Raw genomic sequence first — 22,977 nt, 5'->3', positions numbered from 1 at the left:
TATAACAAAGAGTGAAAAATTTAAGGGGGTCTGAATACTTTCTGTACCCACTGTACATAGAGAGCAGCCAGTTCAGCAAAGTTCACATAAAAAATGTCTTATGAAATACTGCACGTTGCTGCCTATGGGTAACTGGACAATGCATCTTGATTTGGCCTTTATTGTGTGCAATAGCTTATACTTTATTTACTTTATTGCATGAAATAGCTGACTTTAAGTCCTTTATTCAAGAATCAAGTGTATTTCACACTTACCGGCTCCTCCAGCTTGAAGACCAGAGAGAAAAAGAGAATGAAGAGAACGGCTGAAGACTTGGTCATGGTGTACCTACAAGAGATTTTTAAGATGGCTTTGATTTCATCCAGTCAGAGGATATCAAATATGTTTGATATTTTGAGCCGATTTCAGAACATAGGCTGTGTCCGAAAGCCTAGGCAGCTGACTTGCTGACCTATCAGGCAATGACAGTTTTTGCACGAAGGCACCTCATGAAACGGATTTCGGACAGGCTTCTGAGGCAGCGTCATCTTTATTTTTTAGCTCAACCGTCACGGAATGGAACACACAGGATTGTGGGATATCAAAGGCAGCGAAGGATACATTTATGCTGCCTTCAAAAATCGATCAGATGAAGGCATCTCATAAGACAGGAAGTGAAGCTAACTTTGGATTCAGACGTGCCTTGATGCCTTCCTGCCTTGGAATGCTGCCTTCGGTTTTAGAGCTTTCGGACGCAGCCATAGTGTTTTAATATCATGCATCTCCTAGCAACAAGGTGCATGTTTCTGTGCGAGTTTGTTGTGTTTGGAATTACTTGAAAGTAGGGCTGGGCAAAAAATCGCAGGCGATTCATTGCCGATTTTGAACGCGATTTAGTGTAGCTTCTCAGTGATCTACGGCTCTGTGTAGTAAATGCCGCTCCATCTGAAAGCACGTGCTGGAGATTTACTACTAATCACCAGAAGCGGCTTTACTGATGAGATGCACATGAAAATCGCATTCGATTTTTTGCACAGCCCTACTTGAAAGTCTGGTTTTGTGTTCTTCTCTGTAACCATTTATGAAGATGATATGTGGGTAAAAATTATTTATCTGATTATGTGACAAAAAGATTCCTATGAGACAAATGTAGGAAATTGGTTGCCAGGAACAACACTAATATACACATTTATACATTTGTGTAATTTTAACAGACATTACACACAATATTTGACTGCACAATCACATCTGAATATGTCATTTAAAAAACAGATAGCACATCTAAGACTAACAATATTTACTAAATGTTTCAATTACAGCTGTGTGTCTAGTACTTAAAGGGGTCCTATTATGCTCTTTTACAAAGTCTTGATTTTGTTTTGGGATTTTTTTAAAAACGAAATATCTCCCTTTGGAGTGGACTTTGATTTTTGTAACGTTCTAAATCTTTTTTATGCCCAAACATACACACTACACACTGACTAAAATTAAAAAAGTGAAAAAGCATAATAGGACCCCTTTAAGGTTAAGGGATGTTTTTTGTTTGAGGAATAAGAGTAAAGTTCTGCCTTGCAAGCACTATAAAATCCAAATAATAGTAACATGCTTACAAACTAATAGTGATGAAAAGGAAGCTCCAGTTGGACAGTCCAATATCCAATGCTGTCGCCAGGGCTGATGGACACAGACAAACAGTTGTATAGATATAATGATGAACCACTTTCTCACTTTAATACAAAGTATAAACAGCATAATTAATTCTGTGCTAAAACTTGAACATGAATTAATCATGAATAATAGGCTTATGGACAAGATTCCAGAATATTCAAGCAGAGGTCAATTAGATTCTCTAGATTCAATCAGTGTTGACTTCACCCACCCAACCTGTGTGCTGGATAGAAAAAGATAACAGGTTTTATCTCCTCAGCCACCCTTATGACACACATTCAAACACATTTTTTGGTCTTTGGACTCACTGATGAGTTTTTTTCCCCCCAAAACACACAAATTCTTACCTGTTGGGGCCACTTTAGAAAGGTAAACCTTCCAGGGAAGAGTCACTCGAGGCTTTCCCATCCAGCACTGCATGGCAAAGCGTGTCAGTGTGGAGAAACAGAAAATTATTACGAGATGAACCAGCGTCATGAACAGAGGAAAGTGGAAGTCCTGAGGCAGATGAGAAAACGGGAGATAAAAACAGACATTATACAAACCAAATGGACAAAAATAAGTGCCCTTTCCAAAACAAACAAACAAACAAACAAACAAACGAACAAACAAAATGAAATTCTAGGCATTATACAAACCAAATGGACAAAAATAAGTGCCCTTTCCAAAACAAACAAACAAACAAACAAACGAACAAACAAAATGAAATTCTAGTAACAGGCAGGCTTTCACCCAGCTGATCTACATCTCACCTTCATGAGCCACTTGTTGTAGAATGTTATGCCGATGGAAAACACATAGTAGAAAAGCACCAGGCCCACAGAGCGCAGCGCCTTGCAGATGAATTGCGTCGGGCACGCCATCCTGTAAAACCCGGATCCGCCAACGGCCAGCTAAACACAGTCAGAAAGAGGAGGGTAATAAGAATTAACCAGAGCTAGCCCAAAAGTATGTTAACATGATTAGAACATGTAGGGCCAAAGTTTGATGTGCGCGAGTCGATTGTGTCGTACTGATAACTGATCAAAGAAGCACTTGTTGAAAAGTGCAACATATTGTAACAGAACAGCACGTGCGTAATGACTGTTAAAGTGTGGGCTGAAACTAATGACGTTTTGTTTTGTTAGCCATTTAGGCAATAAACTCTTGTGTCTTTTTTTCAAATCTAACTTAAATGTTGTCTTACGCCCTAAAAACCTCGTTAGCTCAGCTCATGCTGTGACAGGTCGAGCACGCTGACTGTGCCATTTTACAGCTAAAGTTAACCAGTAGCTATAAGGTCAGTGACCACATTTTCTTACCTCACTGTTTACATAGTCCTCGAAAACGAAAAGCTGGTAGCATTAAACACTATGTAACCATCATTTGGATACACGAGTCGTCTCAGGGCCCTAGGGTGACATGAACGCGAGACAATGTGCCATTCAAATAACTGTTCCGGTTTGTGAACCCACAGACAGCCCTGTGTAGTTACTTCTGCTATGACGAGGACGCTGACACATGCGCGGCAGCCCGGGAAATCTTGAATTTTGCACATATTACTCAAGATGTTTTGAAATTAAAGTTTTGGCTTGATTCTTATTTTGTGCAAGAAACACACACGAAATGCCCCAAGCCACTGAGAACAGCGCTAGATAGCAGAATAGTTACTGTTTGCTATGTTTTGTTCGGTTCGTTCTTTTGAGTCGAATCTTGTTGCTGAACCGGTGTCTGAACAAAGCGTTCACGAATCGAACTGAAGCGATCTTGAGCGGTTCTCGAGTCAAGAGCTCAGCTCATTGTAGTAATATATAATCACCACTGACTTGTTCCGAGAACTGATGAGTGAGCTGATAGTTAGTGAACTTTTGACTGATGAACACGTGAAGAAAAAACAACAACAGAGTGTGTCTACATATGACTTTGTTGGGATGTTTTGTTTTATTTAAAGATAAACGCACAACACAAAGAATTTACATAATACAAGACATCCGAATAGCAAACAACATAATAACACAGTGTTTACGAAAGAGAGAAAAATATAATAAACAAATTCAAATATAAAATTAAACAGAAGTTTAACGTTTTCATTTTTAATTATATTTACCAAATAAAATGATAAGATACACCATAAAAATACCAAATATATTCAAAGTATATAAATAAATTTTTTGCCAAATTATGCCCAGTTTCCTGTTGACTTCATTGGAATATTTGGAGCGTTGTGACGTAAAAGAATTGCTGAATTGATTTGTTCGAAAGAACCAAGTTACGGAAATGATTCGAACTTTCCAGCGCTACCCTTTAATACGTTCGTCATCCTGAACTCTAGGGGTCGCTGACGGTTTTAATGTCTCCTTTCAGTGGCGCGTTATGTGTAAATGAATGAACAGTAGTTCCTGTCTTTGCATTTGCTGGTTGGGGTGCTTTGTTTTTGTTCCTGCCCGGTTTTCCCATGTAAGTTCTATATAAACACTGTCCCTGTTAGTCGATTCTAAGATAGAATATCTGACTCCTGTGTTTTCAATGACTGTTTCTAACGAGCACATTGTGTTTCGTTTCAAGAATGGCTGAGGAAGAGGATGACCCTGGTTTTGATGAGGATTTAGACGACGGAAGTAACGGGGTAGACTCGGGCCAAGGTAAACGAAAGCGGCTTTTTTCCAAGGAGCTTCGCTGCATGATGTATGGGTTTGGAGACGACCAAAATCCCTACACCGAATCAGTGGATATACTGGAGGATCTGGTGATCGAGTTCATCACGGAGATGACACACAAGGCGATGTCCATAGGGCGCCAGGGTCGCGTGCAGGTGGAGGACATTGTGTTTCTCATCCGCAAGGACCCTAGAAAGTTTGCAAGAGTGAAGGACCTGCTCACTATGAACGAGGAGCTGAAGAAGGCTCGCAAAGCCTTTGACGAGGCAAATTATGGGTCTTGAAATAGACCATCTGTTGCTATGTTGTTCATGCAATCCACGTGAAGGAAGATTGTTTTATTGTTGCCTTTAATGGAGCTTTAGCTACTTGTTGTAAACCCTAGCCCACTTTCTTACAGCTCTGTGTTGTTGTTTGTGGTGTTGTTGTTGTTGTTGTTTTTTCAGTTGCTTGACAGTTCACAGTTAATTTGAATGGTCATTTCTATCATTATTTAAGTTTTTTTCAGTTGTTGTACAATAAAGATACATTGTTAAACTTTTAATGTTGTTGTTATTATTATTATTATTATTTTGAAAAGTATATCCATACACCTTACAAATCTGAAGAAACATGGCTGTTTCTTAGATGGCATGTACAACAATCTTAGTATAATATCCTTAATAACAACTTGGCATATAAACTATATAACAATCATTTTTTAAACTCTTAAATGTTTTGTATCCAGGGAGATACTTTTATAAATATTATATCATGCTGTGAGAAGACCATATATTTTACATTGTACCTTTATTTATTTATTTTTATAAAATATTCTGAAGAAAAAATACAAATTTATCACAGTGTTGTTGCAAATTAAAGTGTTAATGCAAGTGTAAAATGAATTGCTTTGGTAAATATTGCCTGATATAATTCTTCACAATTACACACACACACAAAACATAGACACATTTGCATTAGTAATGTAAATGTAACTAATGCATGGCGTTTGGGGACATCTTGAGATTTTTGCTTTGGATGTTTGTACACTTGGAGTGGGAGGCTGACTTTTCAGTTTTCAGGGACAATAGGCATTCTAACTATAACTTAGACATGCAGGTGTAAATCACATTAAGACATGTTAATAATGTGCAAGATTATTATTATACTGTGTATTCTTTCAACATTTAGTGTTTTGTTCCCCAGTGTATGTCATCTCACAAAGACGAGGGATGTGTAATTTACCTACTTTCAGTCATCAGCTATATTTGCATTATTAGTGTGCAACCCTTTAATTTGCAAATAATACTCATCAGCCATTGACCAGATAAACAAGACACAATTTACTGATTTACACACTTGCAGCACACAAAGAACGTCATGTTGAAAATGTAAATGTGCAATAGAGAAGGAGAGCTATTCCTACAGCATGTCTAATAAAACTGAATGCCATATTGGCATAAGTGAAATATCACTGTGATATTCATAAAAGTTTGTGGTTTGTGTTTTGCTGCTACATAAACAGCACTAGTTATAGTCTTTAGTATATACAGAAATAGTCAACTAATTGGGGTCAGAGACTCGGGAGAAAAAAAAAGAATGTTTAATTGATAAACTCCTCAAAACAAAACCATACAAATCAAAATGTCAGACCAACTAAACAACTTGTGTTTTATTTTTTATTCTGTTTTCAAGCGTTTGTTCTTAAATACAGTGAAGTGGTTGTTGTGGTTTGGCATTGGTGTATGCAGCGGTAACAAGCTGCTGATCTAGACTAAATCTAGACTAAACACCCACAAACATGGGGTCTACCATGGCATGTGTTTCTAGTGAACTTGAGCACCATCATAACATGATGAACCTGTGAACCACACCACAGCTTGGCTCCTTGGGTCTTGCATGAGGGGAGCCCAACCTTGGCAAACCCCACACAGGTGTTTATCTGTCTGTCTTCTGAAGAGGTGAGATGGAGGCAGAAAGAGGACAAAAGGGGAAAAGTGAATTTGAGTGGCATTGAGAGGTAAAGATTTCTGTCGGCAGGGGTGAGAGGGGAGAGGAATGTCCTTGAGTCTCTGTTTTACTGCACGTTCTCCATCATCTTGAGGAATTCTGAGGAAAAAGGGATATGGGTGTTGCTTCAATAGCTGATCTAACTTCACATACACCGTATTTAGTGTTCATAAATGAAATGAAATCAATAAACCATCATACCATCAAAGTCCAGCATGCCATCGTTGTTCTTGTCTCCATCTTTAAGCAGCTCATCAATCTCTTCCTCTGAGATGGATTCGCCAGTGCTGCGGATGATCTCAGCAAACTCATCTCTGTCGATATAGCCATCACCGTTCCTGCAGATTCATAGTGTTGCATAAGCTGAAGTGAGTTTGGGTAACATTAAAAAAAAAAAAAGGTGCACACAAGAAGATATCAAATGACATACCTGTCCAGCACGCGGAAGCATTCGGCCAACTCTTCCTCACTCTTGCCAGCCTGGTCCTCCTTTAGGAGTCTCACCATCATGACCAAGAACTCCTCAAAGTCGATGGATCCGCTGCCTATAGTTTCCAGTAAAAAGTACATTGGCTATTACAATCTTCATTTTTGTATTTTATGCTTAAATTCAAACAGATATTATCATTACTATGTTAAAATGTATGTAGACATCATCATGTAGGCCAGAAACATACTTTACACAAGACAGACGATGAACAAGCAAACACAGACTTGACGTGCTTGCTTCTATCGGCCTGAAGGGGGCGATAGAGTTACATCAATGTATTTTTGAGTTTAAACGGGATTTTAATATTCAAAGTAAGTTGCTCTTTAGCTTATTTTCTTAGCACGATACTTTTTAAACGGTTGCTCCGCCAATTTTCACTTTAGCGCTCCTTGCGGCAGCGCTGAGAATGCAACGCCTAGTTGCATTTCTAAACGCAAGAACGCACGGAAATGAGCTTCAGTAGAATATTTTTCTGTCCATACTCTTACATAGTCCTGTGTATCCACTTTTTCAACTGGCATTTTGTTTACCGTCTTCATCGACCTCCTCGATGATTTCTTCCAGCTCCTCTCTGGTTGGATTCTGACCCAGCATCCTCATGACGGTACCCAACTCCTTAGTGCTGATATCACCGCCACCGTCGGTGTCGAACATGTCGAAGGCAGCCTTGAACTCTGTGAAATAGACGCATACGGTTTAAAGGAACAGAAGGACTCGGATATTGGTAATATATTCTTTTTTATCAGTTTGTTTGTAGACTCACCGGCAAGCATCTCCTCGCTCAGGTATGAGCGGGCCTCCTGTTGCGCGTCAGTCTGTGAAGCGGTTACATTATGAAAGGTTAGTTTCAGATATAAACACTACAAAGCATTAATTTGATAAAAAATAAATCTTGATTCTTCTGGAGAGTCATTTGTTTTTGTTTTCCTAATATGTATGCATTAAGACAGCGTTGTGGGCCTTGCAAACAGCAGATGGTGCCCAGATCACTCCTGCAAGACAATTTGCGACTATTTTAAGGCTCAACATGTTATCCTCGCAGTCAGTGACTGTACATGGTAATTCCGAAATAGGATCCTTGGAATGTGTCACCTCAGCATTTAGTTAACCCACTTAACCTAACCGGCTGACAAGATTCATATCAAATAGCAGGATGTCCATCTTACTGATTTCTGACCACCGTCCCTTCTTTTAAACACTCATTATATTTTAACAGATACATGGATGATTTTTCAGGGTGATCTTTGACTGTTTGATATCTTGGAATAATGAAACTCCTTCAAGCTATTTTTATCCATGTTAATTATTACATCAGAAAAAATGGCAATGAGTAACTTTACAGTGGATTTTGCTGCAATGTGTGATGAATTTATCATAATGAGTGTAATGGTAATGACATTTGTTTATTAGATTTTTTTTTTTTAGAAGTTGTTTTTGGAGAGAAACCTTGGTCTTGTAACACAAGTTAACTAGCAGTCAGTTAAATTTGAATCAATAATAGTCACCTAAAAATAACACCTAATAAATCTCAGTTTATATCAGACATTTCCACTCAGGCGAAGATGAGCCCAGAATACAGCAATTGTCTGATAAAAATGAGTAAAAGAGACAAACAGATAAAAAAATTTAAATCATCTTAAGGTTGATTTTTATTTATTATTTTTATTATTATTATAACGCTTTATTAAATGCATGCAAAACTGCAAGGGAACTATTAATAATACTGTAACCTTATATTACCCATTATTAATAATAATCTGATTACTTTTTAACTAGGCCATTTGCACATTTTATGTTTTCATGCGTTCTTTGGCAAAACTGACCGCATAGATTATTTAAACTCTTACCATGGTTGTGGATTAGCCTCCTCACTTATATCCACGAGATAAGAAGTGGTCAACACGCTCACACCCCAACAGAAAGACTAGACGTCAAGTGACAGTTCTGACACACTTTAAACAGGCCACCCAAGACCCGCCCACAGGCCTCCAGATTTAGAATCCTGAACTTTTAGGGTTCGACGGCTCCCATAAGCCAATAGAAATGTGAATTGAGTACATTTTAAGAACAGTCTGCGGGAATACAGGAAAAAGGTTTCTTCTTTATTCTGCTGTGTTTATTGTCAGAAAGCCTGTATTTATTGGAAGAACTGTTCAAAGACACAATAGAATAATTATTTATTGTGTCTGGTAAAATTTCATTGTGGAAATTGCATGTTAATGTTGACCACACTAATGTTTAGGCATGAAATCCTTGCAGACTTTTGTCCTGAGACTTTGCTTTTCACTAATTCCCCTCAAAATTTCTACTAAATTTGAGAAGTAACATACTGATGAGCTAAAATTACTCTTGTTGACCACACTAATGTTTAGGCATGAAATCCTTGCAGACTTTTGTCCTGAGACTGCTTTTCACTAATTCCCCTCAAAATTTCTACTAAATTTGAGAAGTAACATACTGATGAGCTAAAATTACTCATAATGATTTAAAATAAGTAGCGTTCAGATGGAAATTCATTTTAAAAATGGTGAGAGCCGATAGTGTTCTGCACCACCCCCCTTTAGTCAAGCCGAGAAACCCTAAACCTCTTGGGAAGGTGCTGTGTTGCAAATCTTCAGCGTGCCCTGAATAGCAAATGGTTTAGATCTCCACTCCATTCCACCCCACCAAAAACCCAACAACACAAATGGCGACACAGGTACCCCAAACCCCGAGAGACTAACCCCGAGTTTCCTTGTATGGGATGTGTTTCCTGAGCGAATGATACGGATGTGGATTGGAGAAGGATGTAGGGGAATTTGGAGGAGGGGGTTGCAGACTATATACTTTCAGGCAGAAATGGAGTGATTTAAAAGGAGATTTTGAGGAGAGCGGAGAAGTCCGGTTTTACAGTTTGCATTTGTAGCATTGGCATGAGATAACACCTCCATCAATATGACCTGAAGACAACGAGGTGTCAAAAGGATCACATGGCTTTCCACTATGAGAAGAAAACATGGAAATCTTGTATATGTATAACTTGCATGCTCCAGGCACAAAAGGTTGACATTAGGATTCAAAATTGATATTTTTCATGACCTTTTCTGGCCATGTGAAGACTCTGTCCTGTAGGCAGGTTAAGTATGAAAAATATCGGAAGAGATCAACGTGCGAAAAGATCAATAAAATCTACAACACTATGGATCTACTGGACGGCCAAAGTGTTGTGTATTTTGGACATGGGGTACTGGAAACCAATATGGTGTGATGATCTTGTTTTTCTGATTGGGTGTAGTGAAATTATGGGCAAGGTGGGTGAGAAGATCACATGAGTTGCAGCTTATAGAACTGTGATATTTGGCCTCATAACAACCTTTTTTAGGCATGAAATTGCATTTAACTTTTAAAAATGTTAATGCTGTAAATTATTTACCCACAGAGATTCTGTATAATTTTAGATAATACAATCACAGTAAAATATCGCCAAATAAACGAGCAGATTGGCCAAGATGTGCCTTTTTAATTGATTTGCAGACACCAATAACGTAAGCTAAAGAGATTCCTTATCGCCATGACAACATCAAGTCTTTTCCCAAGGCTAATACTATAGCAGAGTTATTTTGAATCACTGTAAAGGGTGAGGGAGAGGGGAAGGGGGTTGAAGGAAGGTTGGTGAATGTCTTGGGAATAAGCAGGTGTAGTAGAAGACAGCTGAGGGGAGAGGCGTGAGTGGTTTCCTCTTAAAAGGTTTGAAGGGATATTTATAGACACCATCACAGTTCCAGAGGCACATTTCCAACAACACGGCACTGATCTATAATATTCTCTGTCCCTCAAAGTGAATTCCAACCATCTTTATTGTTAGCGATTTGAACCCTGGTGATGTTGTGTTTCCTCGATCCTCTTTTCTTTTAAAGATCTCAGCATGGGTTGTTTTTGAGAGTCTTGGCTGCTGTCATTACGGGTTGGAGGAGATGGAATGTAATTTTTTCTTACTGGACGTTCTCCATCATTTTAAGAAACTCTGGAATGAAAATTTAAAAAGGGATTAAATAACATACAAGCCCCTTTCCTGGCATTGTTCACACCCTCTCCACTCTGAACATACTTCGTATTCAATTATTGTGATTATACATTTCTGCAAGAAAATGCTTGTCTTCCCTCACATCTTGAAATTCAAAAGAACTCATTGACAAGTGGAGGTCAGGAAAAAGAATCCCCATGAGTATGTGTGTAATTACATCTGTTCATGAACAAACTTTTATGTTGTAGATACAGACACACACATACACACACACACAATTATCACTGCATTAAATAACAAAATATCAAATCAGACAGAACTCGCAGACAAACTTTGCTAGTGCTTTTATCATAATTAACAAAATAAAGCTATTGGTTTGATATTTTGTTATTTAATGCATTGACATCCATACATTGTTAGACTGAATGTCCATATAATTTCTAGGTGACCTGAAGGTGGTAAAGACACTAATCATCTATTTCTTTTATTAATAATCTTCTTAGAACTTTTTACCATTTAAAAAAAAATAAATAAATAAAAAACATGGACAAGCACATGGCCTTGAATATGCAATAATAAAAAAAAATATGTATTTCGAACTCCATGAAGGAATAATAGAATGACTAATAGCTCACATGTATTTAAATAGAAAATAAGAGTTAAGTCCTCATATTGTATTCCAAGAGCATAATATTGAATCTGAATGTATAAACATTTCTTGAAATTATATTTAATATGCTAGTGTTTTTTAGAGCTCCTTAAGGAAGGCTATGTGTATTTATATCTATATGCCTTATTATACTCTAAAAATTCACGGAAACTTTACATTCCAAAAAAACATTCTTTATAGTGGAATAAGTTTCTTCAATAAGGTTATTTAAATGTTCTTCACACTTAAGAAAAAATGGTTCTTTTAACAACTTCACTGAAAGGTTCTTTAGGGAACCCAAAATGAACCCAAAAAAAAAAAAATAAAAAAATCCTTTTGGAAGCTTTATGTATCGCATAAGGGCAGCACAAAAATAGAATAAATAAGATTTGCTTTACTATCAAAATCAATCTTCCCATCTTTGTTTGTGTCCGCATCTGCCATGAGTTCATTTATATCTTCATCTGTCACTGGCTCACCAGCTGCACGCAAAATATCCCCAAACTCCTCACGATCGATAAAACCATCTTGGTTCCTGTTGGAAATATATAATATTGTTTTAATTACAAAACTGTTGTCAAGCTAAGTGACCTATTGTCTTGTGATGTTAGGATGTGATTGTGATGATGATTACATCAGGGTTTTTTTTTTTCATTTAATGAGTGTTGAAATTAGTAATTACAGTTAAACTTGATATTAAAAAAAAAAGTAATAAAATTAATGAGTTAAACACCAACAGCAACAAAAATCACATTTAGAAATACAATGTAGCTGCATTATGTCTTTTATTCCCGTCATTCATGTCACACAGGTGGTCTTGAATCTTGGGTGCAATTTGCCATTATTATAGAATACAGTGAGGTTAAAAGTGTAAAATGGACTTTCAGTGCACAGCAGGCACATGCATTTAACCTTCTGGCGGTCTGGTTTTTAGGATTACAGCAATGAAAGGGTCACTCTAGAACAAGAATAGGCAACATCGTCCTGGAGTGCCGCTGTCCTGCAGAGTTTAGCTCCAACCCTTAAAAAAACTCACTTGCCTGTAGCCTTAGCAGATGAGAGGGTCTGTATTACTTACTATAGACCCTTTTTCAGTTAGTAAAAATTCTGACGTTTTTTTTATGGGCGGAGCTTAGGTGGAGGCAATAAGATTCCCCTGACCGCTTCACTAACACTAGCTAGCAAGTTTTGCTTGCTTGTTTTTTAACATTGACTGGAGAAAATTCGATTTTATCTGAATATGTAATGTCACTCACTGTCCGGGACCGCAATTGTTATTTGAAAATGTTAACTCTAACTGAATGAACCAGATTGGCCGACTCGTACACACTCACTCAATGGTTGGATGATCTGACAGGAGTGGCCTGACACACCTACCAGAGAGAGAAACCGAGCGTGTATAGTAAATAGAAACTGAGGGCATATGAATATTTAGATATTTAGACTATGTACTAACAGTGGCAATTGTAAGCAAATGCAACTACTTGAACATACACCTGACACATAACATGGGCCTTCACTGTTCCCTCTCTCTACAACTGCACTTATGGCAATTGTAGAAGAAAGCGCGAGGACACAAACGGTTTCCTTTTTGTTTAGCCACTAATCGTTAGTTAACTTGTTCCCCAATTTCTGATTAGGTTGGCATGGATGACAAATCTTTAGACTCGTAACCAAACCATAATCCATAAAAGACAACAGTTTATTTAACCTTAACTGATATTAAGTGTGCACTGCAAACGTGAGCACTTTTGATGATCGTTTCTGTCCAGTCCAGTCTTATATTAGGTGGGCATGCATGAGAAATCTTTAGACTCGTAACCAAACCATAATCCATAAAAGACAACAGTTTATTTAACCTTAACTGATATTAAGTGTGCACTGCAAACGCGAGCACTTTTGATGATCGTTTCTGTCCAGTCCAGTCTTATTACATCTGTCGTCGGTTTTTTGTCTGGCAATGGCAGCAGGTATGTGATAAAATTTCAAATTGGAGACTGTACTCCATCGATTCTGACACTCAAATATGACATTTTAAGCTCCTAATGTAGCCAACTCTGTGCTGGTTTGTATTGGCCGCCTCCAGTTATTCCTTTGTTTTGCCTCCAGCTAATCCTGTGACATAAGTGTGACGTCGGCACAAAAAGGGTCTATTGGAGAAAGCGTAACAGTTAACTTGGATCACGTGTGCCTTAATAACCAATCACATTATAGCCTTGACGTCATTGAATTTCAGAAAGAGTTGTGCGACACTCAATCGCTGTTTACGGATACCATAGGAATGAATGAAAAATGCCCTAAGCTGTATCCCACCTGTCGCAAAAAGTCAGTGACTTCTCTTATAAAACTGCACTTTTTTCTGTGTAAACTCTAAAAATAGTTCAATCCAAAAGTATTGCTTAGAGTAAAACATGTTGGAGATTAGCTGATAGGCTGTCGATTCATTAAATGATAAGCTGTTTCCTCTAAAAAGCTGGTGTGAAGCCTCTCCTCCATTGACATCCATTCAAAAAAAAAATGGCCTCTGGTCTCCTTTCCCACGTACTGGCAAACCGGAAGCGTTAGCCGTTACACCTTTTTTTGGCTAAAGGTTGCAGGCTTGCCTTCTAGTGGCTTTGGCCTTAGTAATCCTGAAGACACTGATTAGCTGGTTCAGGTGTGTTTGATTAGGGTTGGTGCTAAACTCCAGGCACTCTGACATTGCCTATGCCTGCTCTAGAACAGTGGTTCCCAACCCTGGTCCTGGAGGCACCCCAACACTGCACATTTTGCATGTCTCCTTAATCAAACACACCTGATTCAGGTAATCAGCTCATTAGTAGAGACTCCAAGACCTGAAACTGGTGTGTCAGAGAAAGGAGACATGCAAAATGTGCAGTGTTGGGGTGCCTCCAGGACCAGGGTTGGGAACCACTGCTCTAGAAAATCAAGAGTGTGAAACAGACACACATAATTGTACACAGAGACTATAAGTATGTCTTTGGTTCTAGGAACCAAAGTTGTTGCAATGCACATGGACTGATTTACAGTGTTGCACACAGGCAGACAGTTTGGTGAAAGCCCATCTCTGCACGCTTGTTTATGCTCTGTATAATGCGTTTTATGCCTTGATGTAAGTACATCTGCATGTGTATGTTCATCTAGTATATGTTATTGATGTCCCGCGATTGTTTGCGGTTACCATCGGCGAGTTCTAAGCACCGTAGCGGCCGTAATTTGCCGTGAGAGAAACACGCTAATTAGTATTAGCATTGGCAGTAGCTTATATTATACTGCGAAACAAGACAATAATATGTGTTGTGTAATGTGCTTACAATAATAATGCTTCATTGCACAACTATATCATGCCTATTTGCATTGATTAGGTTATTAATGTGCAACGCTGACATCTTACGTTATCCTCCCGGAGCTGCTTCCGTGTACAACTGTTAAAGCTAGATTAAAGTGATTATTACGTTTTGAATATGGATATGACTGGATTCGTTTGAAAGAGGAAAGTCCTATACACCTAGGATGTCTTGAGGGTGAGTAATTCATGGGCTAATTTTCATTTTTGGGTGAACTAACCCTTTAAGGATGCAGACTTGATTGCCTAATCAGTCTTTATTTGTATATGTTTGATTATCATGTCAGTGTGAAAATGGTTGTCAGAATATGGTTGTAATTATATTTCTTTATTGTTCCTTTAGATAAGGGCTGTCCAAACTCGGTCCTGGAGGGCCGGTGTCCTGCAGAGTTTAGCTCCAACCCTCATTAAACACACCTGAACCAGCTAATCAAGCTCTTACTAGGCATAGAAACTTCCAGTCAGGTGTGTTGAAGCAAGTTGGAGCTAAACTCTGCAGGACACCGGCTCTGCAGGACACCGGCCCTCCAGGACCGAGTTTGGACAGCCCTACTTTAGACCATTAATACAGATATCATTGCCAAAGAATAATTGGTGCAGATGACAACACAAAGACTGTTCAATAAATGCATCTTTGTGAAGAATCCCTTCTCCAATCTCTGATTCTACATGTGGCCGCCTCAACCAGTGTAATATAGAGTTGTAGCATGACTCCGCTACATTTTTAATTGATTTTAATTACCTATAAGCATTTGTAAAATATTTATATAAAACTATATTGCCAGTGAACCTCAGCATGTTTCCTCAGAATGTTCTCCATATGTACAAAGTATTGAGAAGTTTGGACAATGCACTTTATGAGACAATATGACTCTTCCTGTTTCCCCTCTTTGTCATTATTTTAATCCTTCGCCATGGCAACACTTTTCAGGATATCCAAAGTCCATTCACAGTTTAGCATCCTCAATGTCTTGGCATCATGTTGACTGAGTTTAGTGTGAATCACAAGACTCACAATTCGTGTGTTGAGTCTGATGTCATCCATCACCCCTTTCGGGTCCAAACGCTCTATCAGATGCCACAAGAAAACAACAAACGGTGCTTACACACATAATGTGATATAATAGTACCAAAAATTATACACTGTGTTCCAAATTATTATGCAAGTGACATATCAATAGGATTTCGGTGCAAAAAAGAGTCAGATTTTTGTTTGTTGTTTTTAACATCTTTTTAGATAACTGGTATCAATATCAGACAGGTTTGTTCAATAGTTTGCCAGGTCTTCTTAGGTAAATGGAAACCCTACTTAAAGAGGTTGTTCCACATTATTAAGCAAGTCACAGTTCTCAGGCGATATGGTGAGGAAGAAAGATCTTTCTGAAGATGAAAAGTATGAAACAATGCAATGTTTTGCAAAAGGCATCAAAACAAATAATATTTTGCAAAAAGCAAATAGATATTATTGAACTGTCAAAAGATATGCGAGTAACTTAGAGCACCGAAGATCTTGGTCAGATAAAGATTTATTAAGTAAAGTTTCTGTCAAACTATTGAACTGTATTGTAATGCCAGCTGTAAAAAAAAAACCCCACTGCTGAGCAGCAAACAGGTGTTTGAAGCTACTGGAGTCTCAAGATCCTCTCCATGCAGACTGGCAATTGTGTGTAAAGCTGCGTTTCAGTCACTGCTAACCAAACCTCACAAAGAGAAACCTGCACAGTGTAGAAATCTTTTAAAAATCATTAAAATATTTGTTTCTGGGACGCCATGGACTCGGAGATTGTAGTGTATACTAGGGGTGCAACGGTTCAAATTACTCGAGGTTCGGTTTGTACCACGGTTTTAGAGTCACGGTTTCGGTACGGTTCGGTATGTGGTGTTTTAGGGAAAAAAGGACTATACTTTCAAATAAAGAAAATAAGAATACATAGTCTAACTACAAGCAACAGCACAAATAAATACAATAGAGCAAAGATACGAATAAAATAAAAAGTGCTTTTCAGGTTTTTTTTAGGTAGGTCTAACATTAGTTTTTAGGTACAGAAATTGAATAATGTAATCAAATGTAAAATAACATTGCATATTTGACTATAAATTAAAGATTAATCCTTATTAAAGTTACAAACGCTGTTCAATCAAGAGCAGTGAGTGATTTCCTTGTCTTTTGTTGTTTGACTAACATTAAGAAAGTGCTGTCACTTTAAGACAATGCACAGATCAAGTAACGTTACACTGATACTGTACATTCAACCGACTCTGTCTGCTAGGAAACTCACCAAGACAGGCATTTTGACATAATATTTGTGTGAATTTGTCCATTCAAGCACAAGTCTTGAAAGAGAACTCAGTATTTGCGCAGAGCTCGGGTTTGGCACTTCTGATGAGTGCACACACAAATTTTCTCACAGCGAGCGCGAGTTCTCATTCGTGTCTTCTGGATCTTGAATGTTTAACCTGGCAAGGCTTAACTGAGTTTAGTTTAACTAGATTGCAAAGTGTGCTGTTCAGGTCTCACCTGCGCATGCGCACTATCAACACCTGGGTGGTGATGGCATCAATACTGGTCGTATTCCAGCATATGGCACTCGCATTGAACAAAGTTTACAAAGAGTGACTGGTTTGTCCACGTTTCTTTTTTCATTTCTTTTTTTTTTCATAGTTGTTGTTGTAATCTATTGGGAAGCCAGAATGCGTATCCATCGACAGAAACATATATTAGCCGAATTCTGTCTGCTTTACGTGTTATTTTTAACAAGCCATATTACAGATGCGTTGTCAAAAATTGAATCACAATGCAAGTGCGTGCCGAACCGTGGGTGGAGAACGGTATGGTTCGTTTTTTTTTACTGAGAACAGTTACACCCCTAGTATACACTGTAAGTTTTTTTTTCTTGGGCCCTAATAACCTTTCCTCACACTGCTGTTCAATTCGGTGTTAACATCAAATTACATACTTGTCAAAGACACGGAAGCATTTAGATAGTTCCTCCTCGCTCTCGCCAGCTTGGTCTTCTTTTAGCTGCTGCAACATCATGACGAACTCCTCAAAGTCAAAAGTGCCACTGCCTGAGGCACAAACCAAGTTAAAAGGGATAGTTCACCCAAAAATGTACATTCTGTCGTTATTTATGCTACGTTTACACTAGTGCGTTTTCGTTTTAAAACGCATAACTTTTACTACGGTTACGCCTGGCGTCTACGGCTACACTACTCCGGCGTTTTCAACCCTCGAAAACGGAGACTTTCGAAAATGCTGCAGACCCCGTTTTAGTTTGAAAACTCTGGGTTGCGTTTCAGTGTAAATGGACCAAAACGGAGATTGTTGAAAACGATGGCGTGGCTGGCCACATTCGCTCTGCGTATCCTTGGCGACCGTGTAAACCATGACATCGTGCACATTGTTGTACCTGCATGAATGGTCATGTGACCTGCGTTTTCGGTTGTGTAGTGTGGACGGAGAACGTTTCTGAAACGCAGTGAAAACGCAAGTGTAGACGAGGATCGTTTTCATTTTAAAACGCCGCTTTAAAACGAAAACGCACTAGTGTAAACGTAGCCTTACTCACCCTCATGTTGTTCCAAACCTGTATTAGTTTCTTGATTCTGCTGAAGGTATTTTGAAGAATTTTCAAAATACTGACTTCCATAGTATGGAAAAAACTATATGGAAGTCAATGGCTACTGTCAACAGTTTGGGTACCCACATTCTTCAAAATATCTATCATGTTCACCAGAATAAAGAAATTCATACAGGTTTAGGAGTGAACTGTCCCAGCTTACCATATTGAGTAAATAACATAATAGGTAATAGAATTACACAATACTTATTGCATGTGAACCCTTATTTAATGTAGTCCATTTTTGGGTCACAACCCGTCTTACCATCTTCATCTACTACTTCAATGATAGCATCCAGCTCCTCTCTGGTTGGATTCTGACCCAGCATCCTCATAACTCCTTGGTGCTGATATCACCACCACCATCAGTGTCGAACATGTCGAACGCAGCCTTGAACTCTGTGATTTGAGATAACAACAACAAAAAAAAGATTTGAAAACTTTGTGAAAAGCTCCATAATAAGATTTAATAAAAAATACATTAACAATTCACCACTTAAAGGAAAGCAATCTGAATCAAATGTTTTGAATGAGCAAAATCATGTAGAGATTGTCAAAGTTCACACACCAGCAATCATTTCCTCACTCAGGAAAGAGCGGGTGTCTATCTGGGCATCAGTGGGCTAATGAGAAAAAGAGATTGCAATATACTAAAAGCCTCATGGGGCATTCACAAATCAGACTGAACATTTTAAATGACTTTGTTCATTTGTTATTTGGAACTGGACGAGCTTCACAGGGGGTTCCTAGCCTTGGATTAAGCAAGGAAAATATATTTCCAGAAATATTAATGACAAAGAGCAGACAGGAACAACAATATGACAAGCTTTTCCTTTTAAAAAGTTCTGTCTGAGTTCAACCTTATAAAGTAAAAATATGTGGAAACTTCAGTGGCCTCAAAAAGTATTTGGTAATAATAAGTGTTATAATAAATGTTAATTAAAGGAGGTAGGTAAGTTGCTTTGCAATGATTTGTATTGTGAAAAGCACTATACAAATAAACTTGAAATTATCAAACACCATTAGTGTAAAAGTGTAAGATTATCACTGCAGTAAATATCAAATCAGATCAAATTTGCAAACAAATAATGCTGGTGCTTTTATCATACTTAATGAAATGAAGCAATTGGCTTGATATTTTATTTAATGCAATGAGATTCATATATTTTTATGTATAGACTGAATGTCAAAATACTTTCAAGGTAACCTGAAGGTGGACACTTAATACACTTAATAATCTAATTAATCAATTTCTTTTATTAATGATCTCTTTTTTGCCTGTTCTTGCTTTGGTTTTGTGTAAAAATGCTATTTTATACCAACATGAATATACATTCCACTTCTAGAGTCAGAATCCTGTTGTTCACATGCACATTCTCAGGAGGAATCACAGAATGACACTGCAAATGTCAAAGGACCATGATAGTCTCAGCACTGTAATCAAACCCTATAAATTCCCTCTCTTTGATGCTGTGGATTACCACATGTATCCAGAGACCACGAACACTAACACTAGCATACGTGACAGGCAAAGAAAATTAGTCACTTGTCAATCACTAGAAAACACACTAAATGCGTAACAGTAGTGATGCTATAAATATTAATTGCACTGTAAACATATTTGCAAAACACAACAAGCCAAAAAGACTCATGAAATTTAAGCCTTATATTCGTCCAGGCTCAATATTAACATATACAGTTCTACACTCAGAATGTGATTTATGTGTAGCATCTATGCAAACTGGTTTTATTCAAGTAAAATATTATTCAATATGACCAAATCAACTTAATGTCATTAAGTTAGAACAAGTACAGGTTTAGACCAAGTAAACCTGCACATATCCACTTGTTCATTCTCTTCAAGGTCTTCTAGAAAATTGTCCTGTCATAAGTATGAATCCATTCTGTGTGATCATACAAAGACTGACTAAAGCATCTCGTCCATATCTTCTTATTTCCAGAAATCTTACCACATTGATAGCTCGTTGTTGAGATCAAAGCGTATCTGAAAACAATAACAGTCTTCTGTCCAGCAGCCTTCCTCCTAAACGTATGTCTCCAGACTCCCCTAATAAGACCTCCTATTATTCTCACTATTCAAGAAAATGGCCAGGATTGGACAAGAAACTCTAGAGACTGAACGTGTCAACCAATGTCTGTTCAGCCTTAAAAAAGCCCCACCCTTCTTCTTCATCCCTTTCTAATCCAGTGCCCCATATTTAGCTGAAGGATGGACAAGTGGTCTCAACGACATTTCCCTGCCAATAAATACAAAATTAAGGAAAGCAATGCAAGGTTATTTAAGCAGTGGATAAATAGATTCCAGAAGCAGATGCTGGCTACAATCACTTCTACACACAAGGTTGGATTTGTTCCCTCACCCTTGTGACTGTGCTTCTCCACCTTATCTGTCAATCTTACCATCTAGCAGTCAATTTGGCTGCGTATCCCTGTCTATACTGACCGGCTCACTTACATCTGCATCAGATCGAAACATATTAAGAAACAGTGAATCACAATATGATAATGAGGCTTCACAGTCAGTTGGTCATTGTATCACTCTGAAGGGGTTTATTATCCAGTTACACTCTCAAAAAATATACAAAATCTGTCCCTGGGGAGGTACCCTTTCATTTAGGTAGCAATCTGTACAATTTAGGTACTAATATAAAAATTGTACCTTTTGAAAGGGTACTGCCCCAGTGACATCTTTTGTACCATTATTTCTGATTGAGTACTCACCAAATAAACAAATATGTGTGGTGTTAAAAACTGGTTCCTAATGTTACCTGTAACTACATTAACTAAAGCTTAAAGTCCTTTAAACCTAAAGTCCTCTGAGCTAATTTTCACTACAAACGATAACTGAGACGCAAGGTGGTTCAAGTTGCATTTGTATGAAACGAGAGTGTACTACATTTGATGAGGAATGAACATTGCGACTGTAAAAATAAATGTTCTGTGAAGTATGAATCACTGCGTCTGAATATGCCTATTTTCCTACTAGAAGGTGAAAAACAGCATGTGACATGGGTGGTATGTCTGAGTTCATAGAGTTTATAGTATTTAGTCCATGGATGACCAACTACTTCCACAGAGATTCTGAAGTTTGCTATTAAAATTTTGTATAAGTCTGGATTTTATTCATATCACACACATTCATATAAACCACAAGGGTTGCAAAGTTTGTTCCTAATGAAATGTAGTAGGCCTTCATATTCAGACAGCATACAATTTCAGAAACACTTCATTTGTGTAGTTTGAATGAAATCTATCAACCATTATGGCTCTACCACTGGAGAACGCTTAATAGTTAACTTCAGTCTTAAAAATAAAAATTCTTTAGTGGCATCAATGGTTCCATGAAGAACCTTTAACATCCATGGAAGCTTTCCATTGCATAAAAAGTTCTTTAGATTAATAAAATGTTCTTTACACTAATAAAAAGTTCCTTTAAGAACTGTTCACTAAAAGGTTTTTTGGGGAACCCAAAATGATTCTTCTACTATGGAATCACTGCTAAAGCCTCCTTTTGGAACCTTTATTTTTAATATTGTTGGATTACATGTGCCTTGTTAACTAATCACATGATGTCTCTGAACTGTCGTCAGAGTTGTAAGACAGTCAATCACTGTTTGCAGACAAAAAATGTATGAGAAGTGTTAATACTACATGAATGTGACAAACTCGTCTGTGACTTCTTTTATAACAGCATTTTTTATTCATTGCAAACTTTAAAACTGATCACTCCAAAAAGTGTTTATGGCAAGCATGGTGAAGCTAAACACTTCTACCCTTAACCTCATGGGATAATAGTGTCCCATAGAATAGAAATGAATAGTTTCATTTCCAGGTGAACTGTCCCTTAATGCATTTCCTCCTACGTGAACAGTACTGCTTTTTCCCACTCTAGTGTTTATATTTTCTTCGATGTGACAGCAGAAGTAGTGACCTTGTCAGATTCTTAAGGCTCGTCATCATTACCCTTCCATGCCTTATCCAGTTTCTCCCAATAATCCTCAGACTGCTAGAGTTTCGTAGGCTTTGCAAATATATCTACTCAAAAGAAGAGTCTTCATAGATAGTGTTGATCCACATGCTTAACACACCCACACCCATCACTTACAAACACTTGTAACTCAACTTGTAATACAGTAAAATCGAAGTCATGATGTGTAAAGATGTCATAGCCAAATGTAGACTTGTGTCATGGTCTCAATTAAAGGCACAAACCTGTGTCTGAAACAACGCTGCCTTGCTTTTGGATATCAGACAAAATTTCATACAGTATCTACTGATGGGAGAGATATCTAGTAAAGCAACTGGATATAACACGCATGTACACAATATGAGAGTTGAAAATTATTAATTAAAATTGTTCTATACATCTTTAACATTTTTTTCTAATCCAGCAGCAATGCCTGTGGCAAGAAAAGTAATGAAAGCCAACTTCCTTTCCAGTGAAAGCCCACTTATTCTCCTTATTATGGTCTGGATGTGATGAAGGCTGTCTATTATCTTATGAGCATGCAGTTTTCTCCTTATTATCTATATTATCATCAGAATTTGACATTGAGGGCCAGGTATCAGACCCCCC

General features: G+C 37.8%; 2 protein-coding genes and 2 pseudogenes across 4 annotated transcripts in view; 1 reads left to right on the top strand and 3 right to left on the bottom strand.

The window, feature by feature from the left end:
- LOC107699599 (solute carrier family 35 member C2-like) overlaps positions 1-3,333 on the bottom strand; it is an 8,469-nt gene extending 5,136 nt beyond the window's left edge. For 2 of the 3 annotated variants that reach the window (XR_001635470.1, XM_016500909.1), the window contains exons 1-5: positions 2,949-3,333; positions 2,400-2,540; positions 1,995-2,145; positions 1,590-1,653; positions 255-327 (exon numbers count right to left, since the gene is read on the bottom strand). Coding sequence is in view for 2 of the 3 variants with exons in the window: in XM_016500909.1 (XP_016356395.1) it covers positions 255-327; positions 1,590-1,653; positions 1,995-2,145; positions 2,400-2,510 (399 nt within the window). In the remaining variant the exon portion in view is untranslated. The remainder of the gene's footprint in view (positions 1-254; positions 328-1,589; positions 1,654-1,994; positions 2,146-2,399; positions 2,541-2,948) is intronic. The other variant, XM_016500910.1, reaches the window with a different exon arrangement.
- On the top strand, positions 2,507-4,817 carry LOC107699601 (transcription initiation factor TFIID subunit 13 pseudogene; annotated as a pseudogene).
- Positions 4,818-5,919: 1,102 nt separating this feature from the next.
- tnnc2.2 (troponin C2, fast skeletal type, tandem duplicate 2) lies at positions 5,920-8,713 on the bottom strand. Its single transcript, XM_016500904.1, has 6 exons — positions 8,610-8,713; positions 7,526-7,577; positions 7,293-7,436; positions 6,703-6,817; positions 6,474-6,610; positions 5,920-6,371 (listed from the first exon to the last, which is right to left on the bottom strand). The coding sequence occupies exons 1-6, from the start codon at positions 8,610-8,612 to the stop codon at positions 6,340-6,342; spliced, it is 483 nt and encodes a 160-aa protein (XP_016356390.1). The 5' UTR covers positions 8,613-8,713; the 3' UTR covers positions 5,920-6,339.
- Positions 8,714-10,248: 1,535 nt separating this feature from the next.
- On the bottom strand, positions 10,249-20,374 carry LOC107699567 (troponin C, skeletal muscle-like; annotated as a pseudogene).
- Between the last annotated feature and the right edge of the window lie 2,603 nt (positions 20,375-22,977).

The sequence above is a fragment of the Sinocyclocheilus anshuiensis genome, unplaced genomic scaffold (genome assembly GCF_001515605.1).
Source record: "Sinocyclocheilus anshuiensis isolate Anshui unplaced genomic scaffold, SAMN03320099.WGS_v1.1 scaffold879, whole genome shotgun sequence".
Lineage (NCBI taxonomy): Eukaryota > Metazoa > Chordata > Actinopteri > Cypriniformes > Cyprinidae > Sinocyclocheilus > Sinocyclocheilus anshuiensis.
The sequence above is the reverse complement of the archived record's forward strand: the minus strand, read 5'-3'. Positions and strand labels throughout refer to the sequence as shown.

Coding starts and splice junctions, on each gene's coding strand:
- tnnc2.2 (XM_016500904.1), bottom strand. Junction 7,437..7,525: donor GAGCGAGGAGATGCTTGCCG/GTGAGTCTACAA, acceptor TCTATTTCACAG/AGTTCAAGGCTGCCTTCGAC. Junction 6,611..6,702: donor TGCTTCCGCGTGCTGGACAG/GTATGTCATTTG, acceptor ATGAATCTGCAG/GAACGGTGATGGCTATATCG.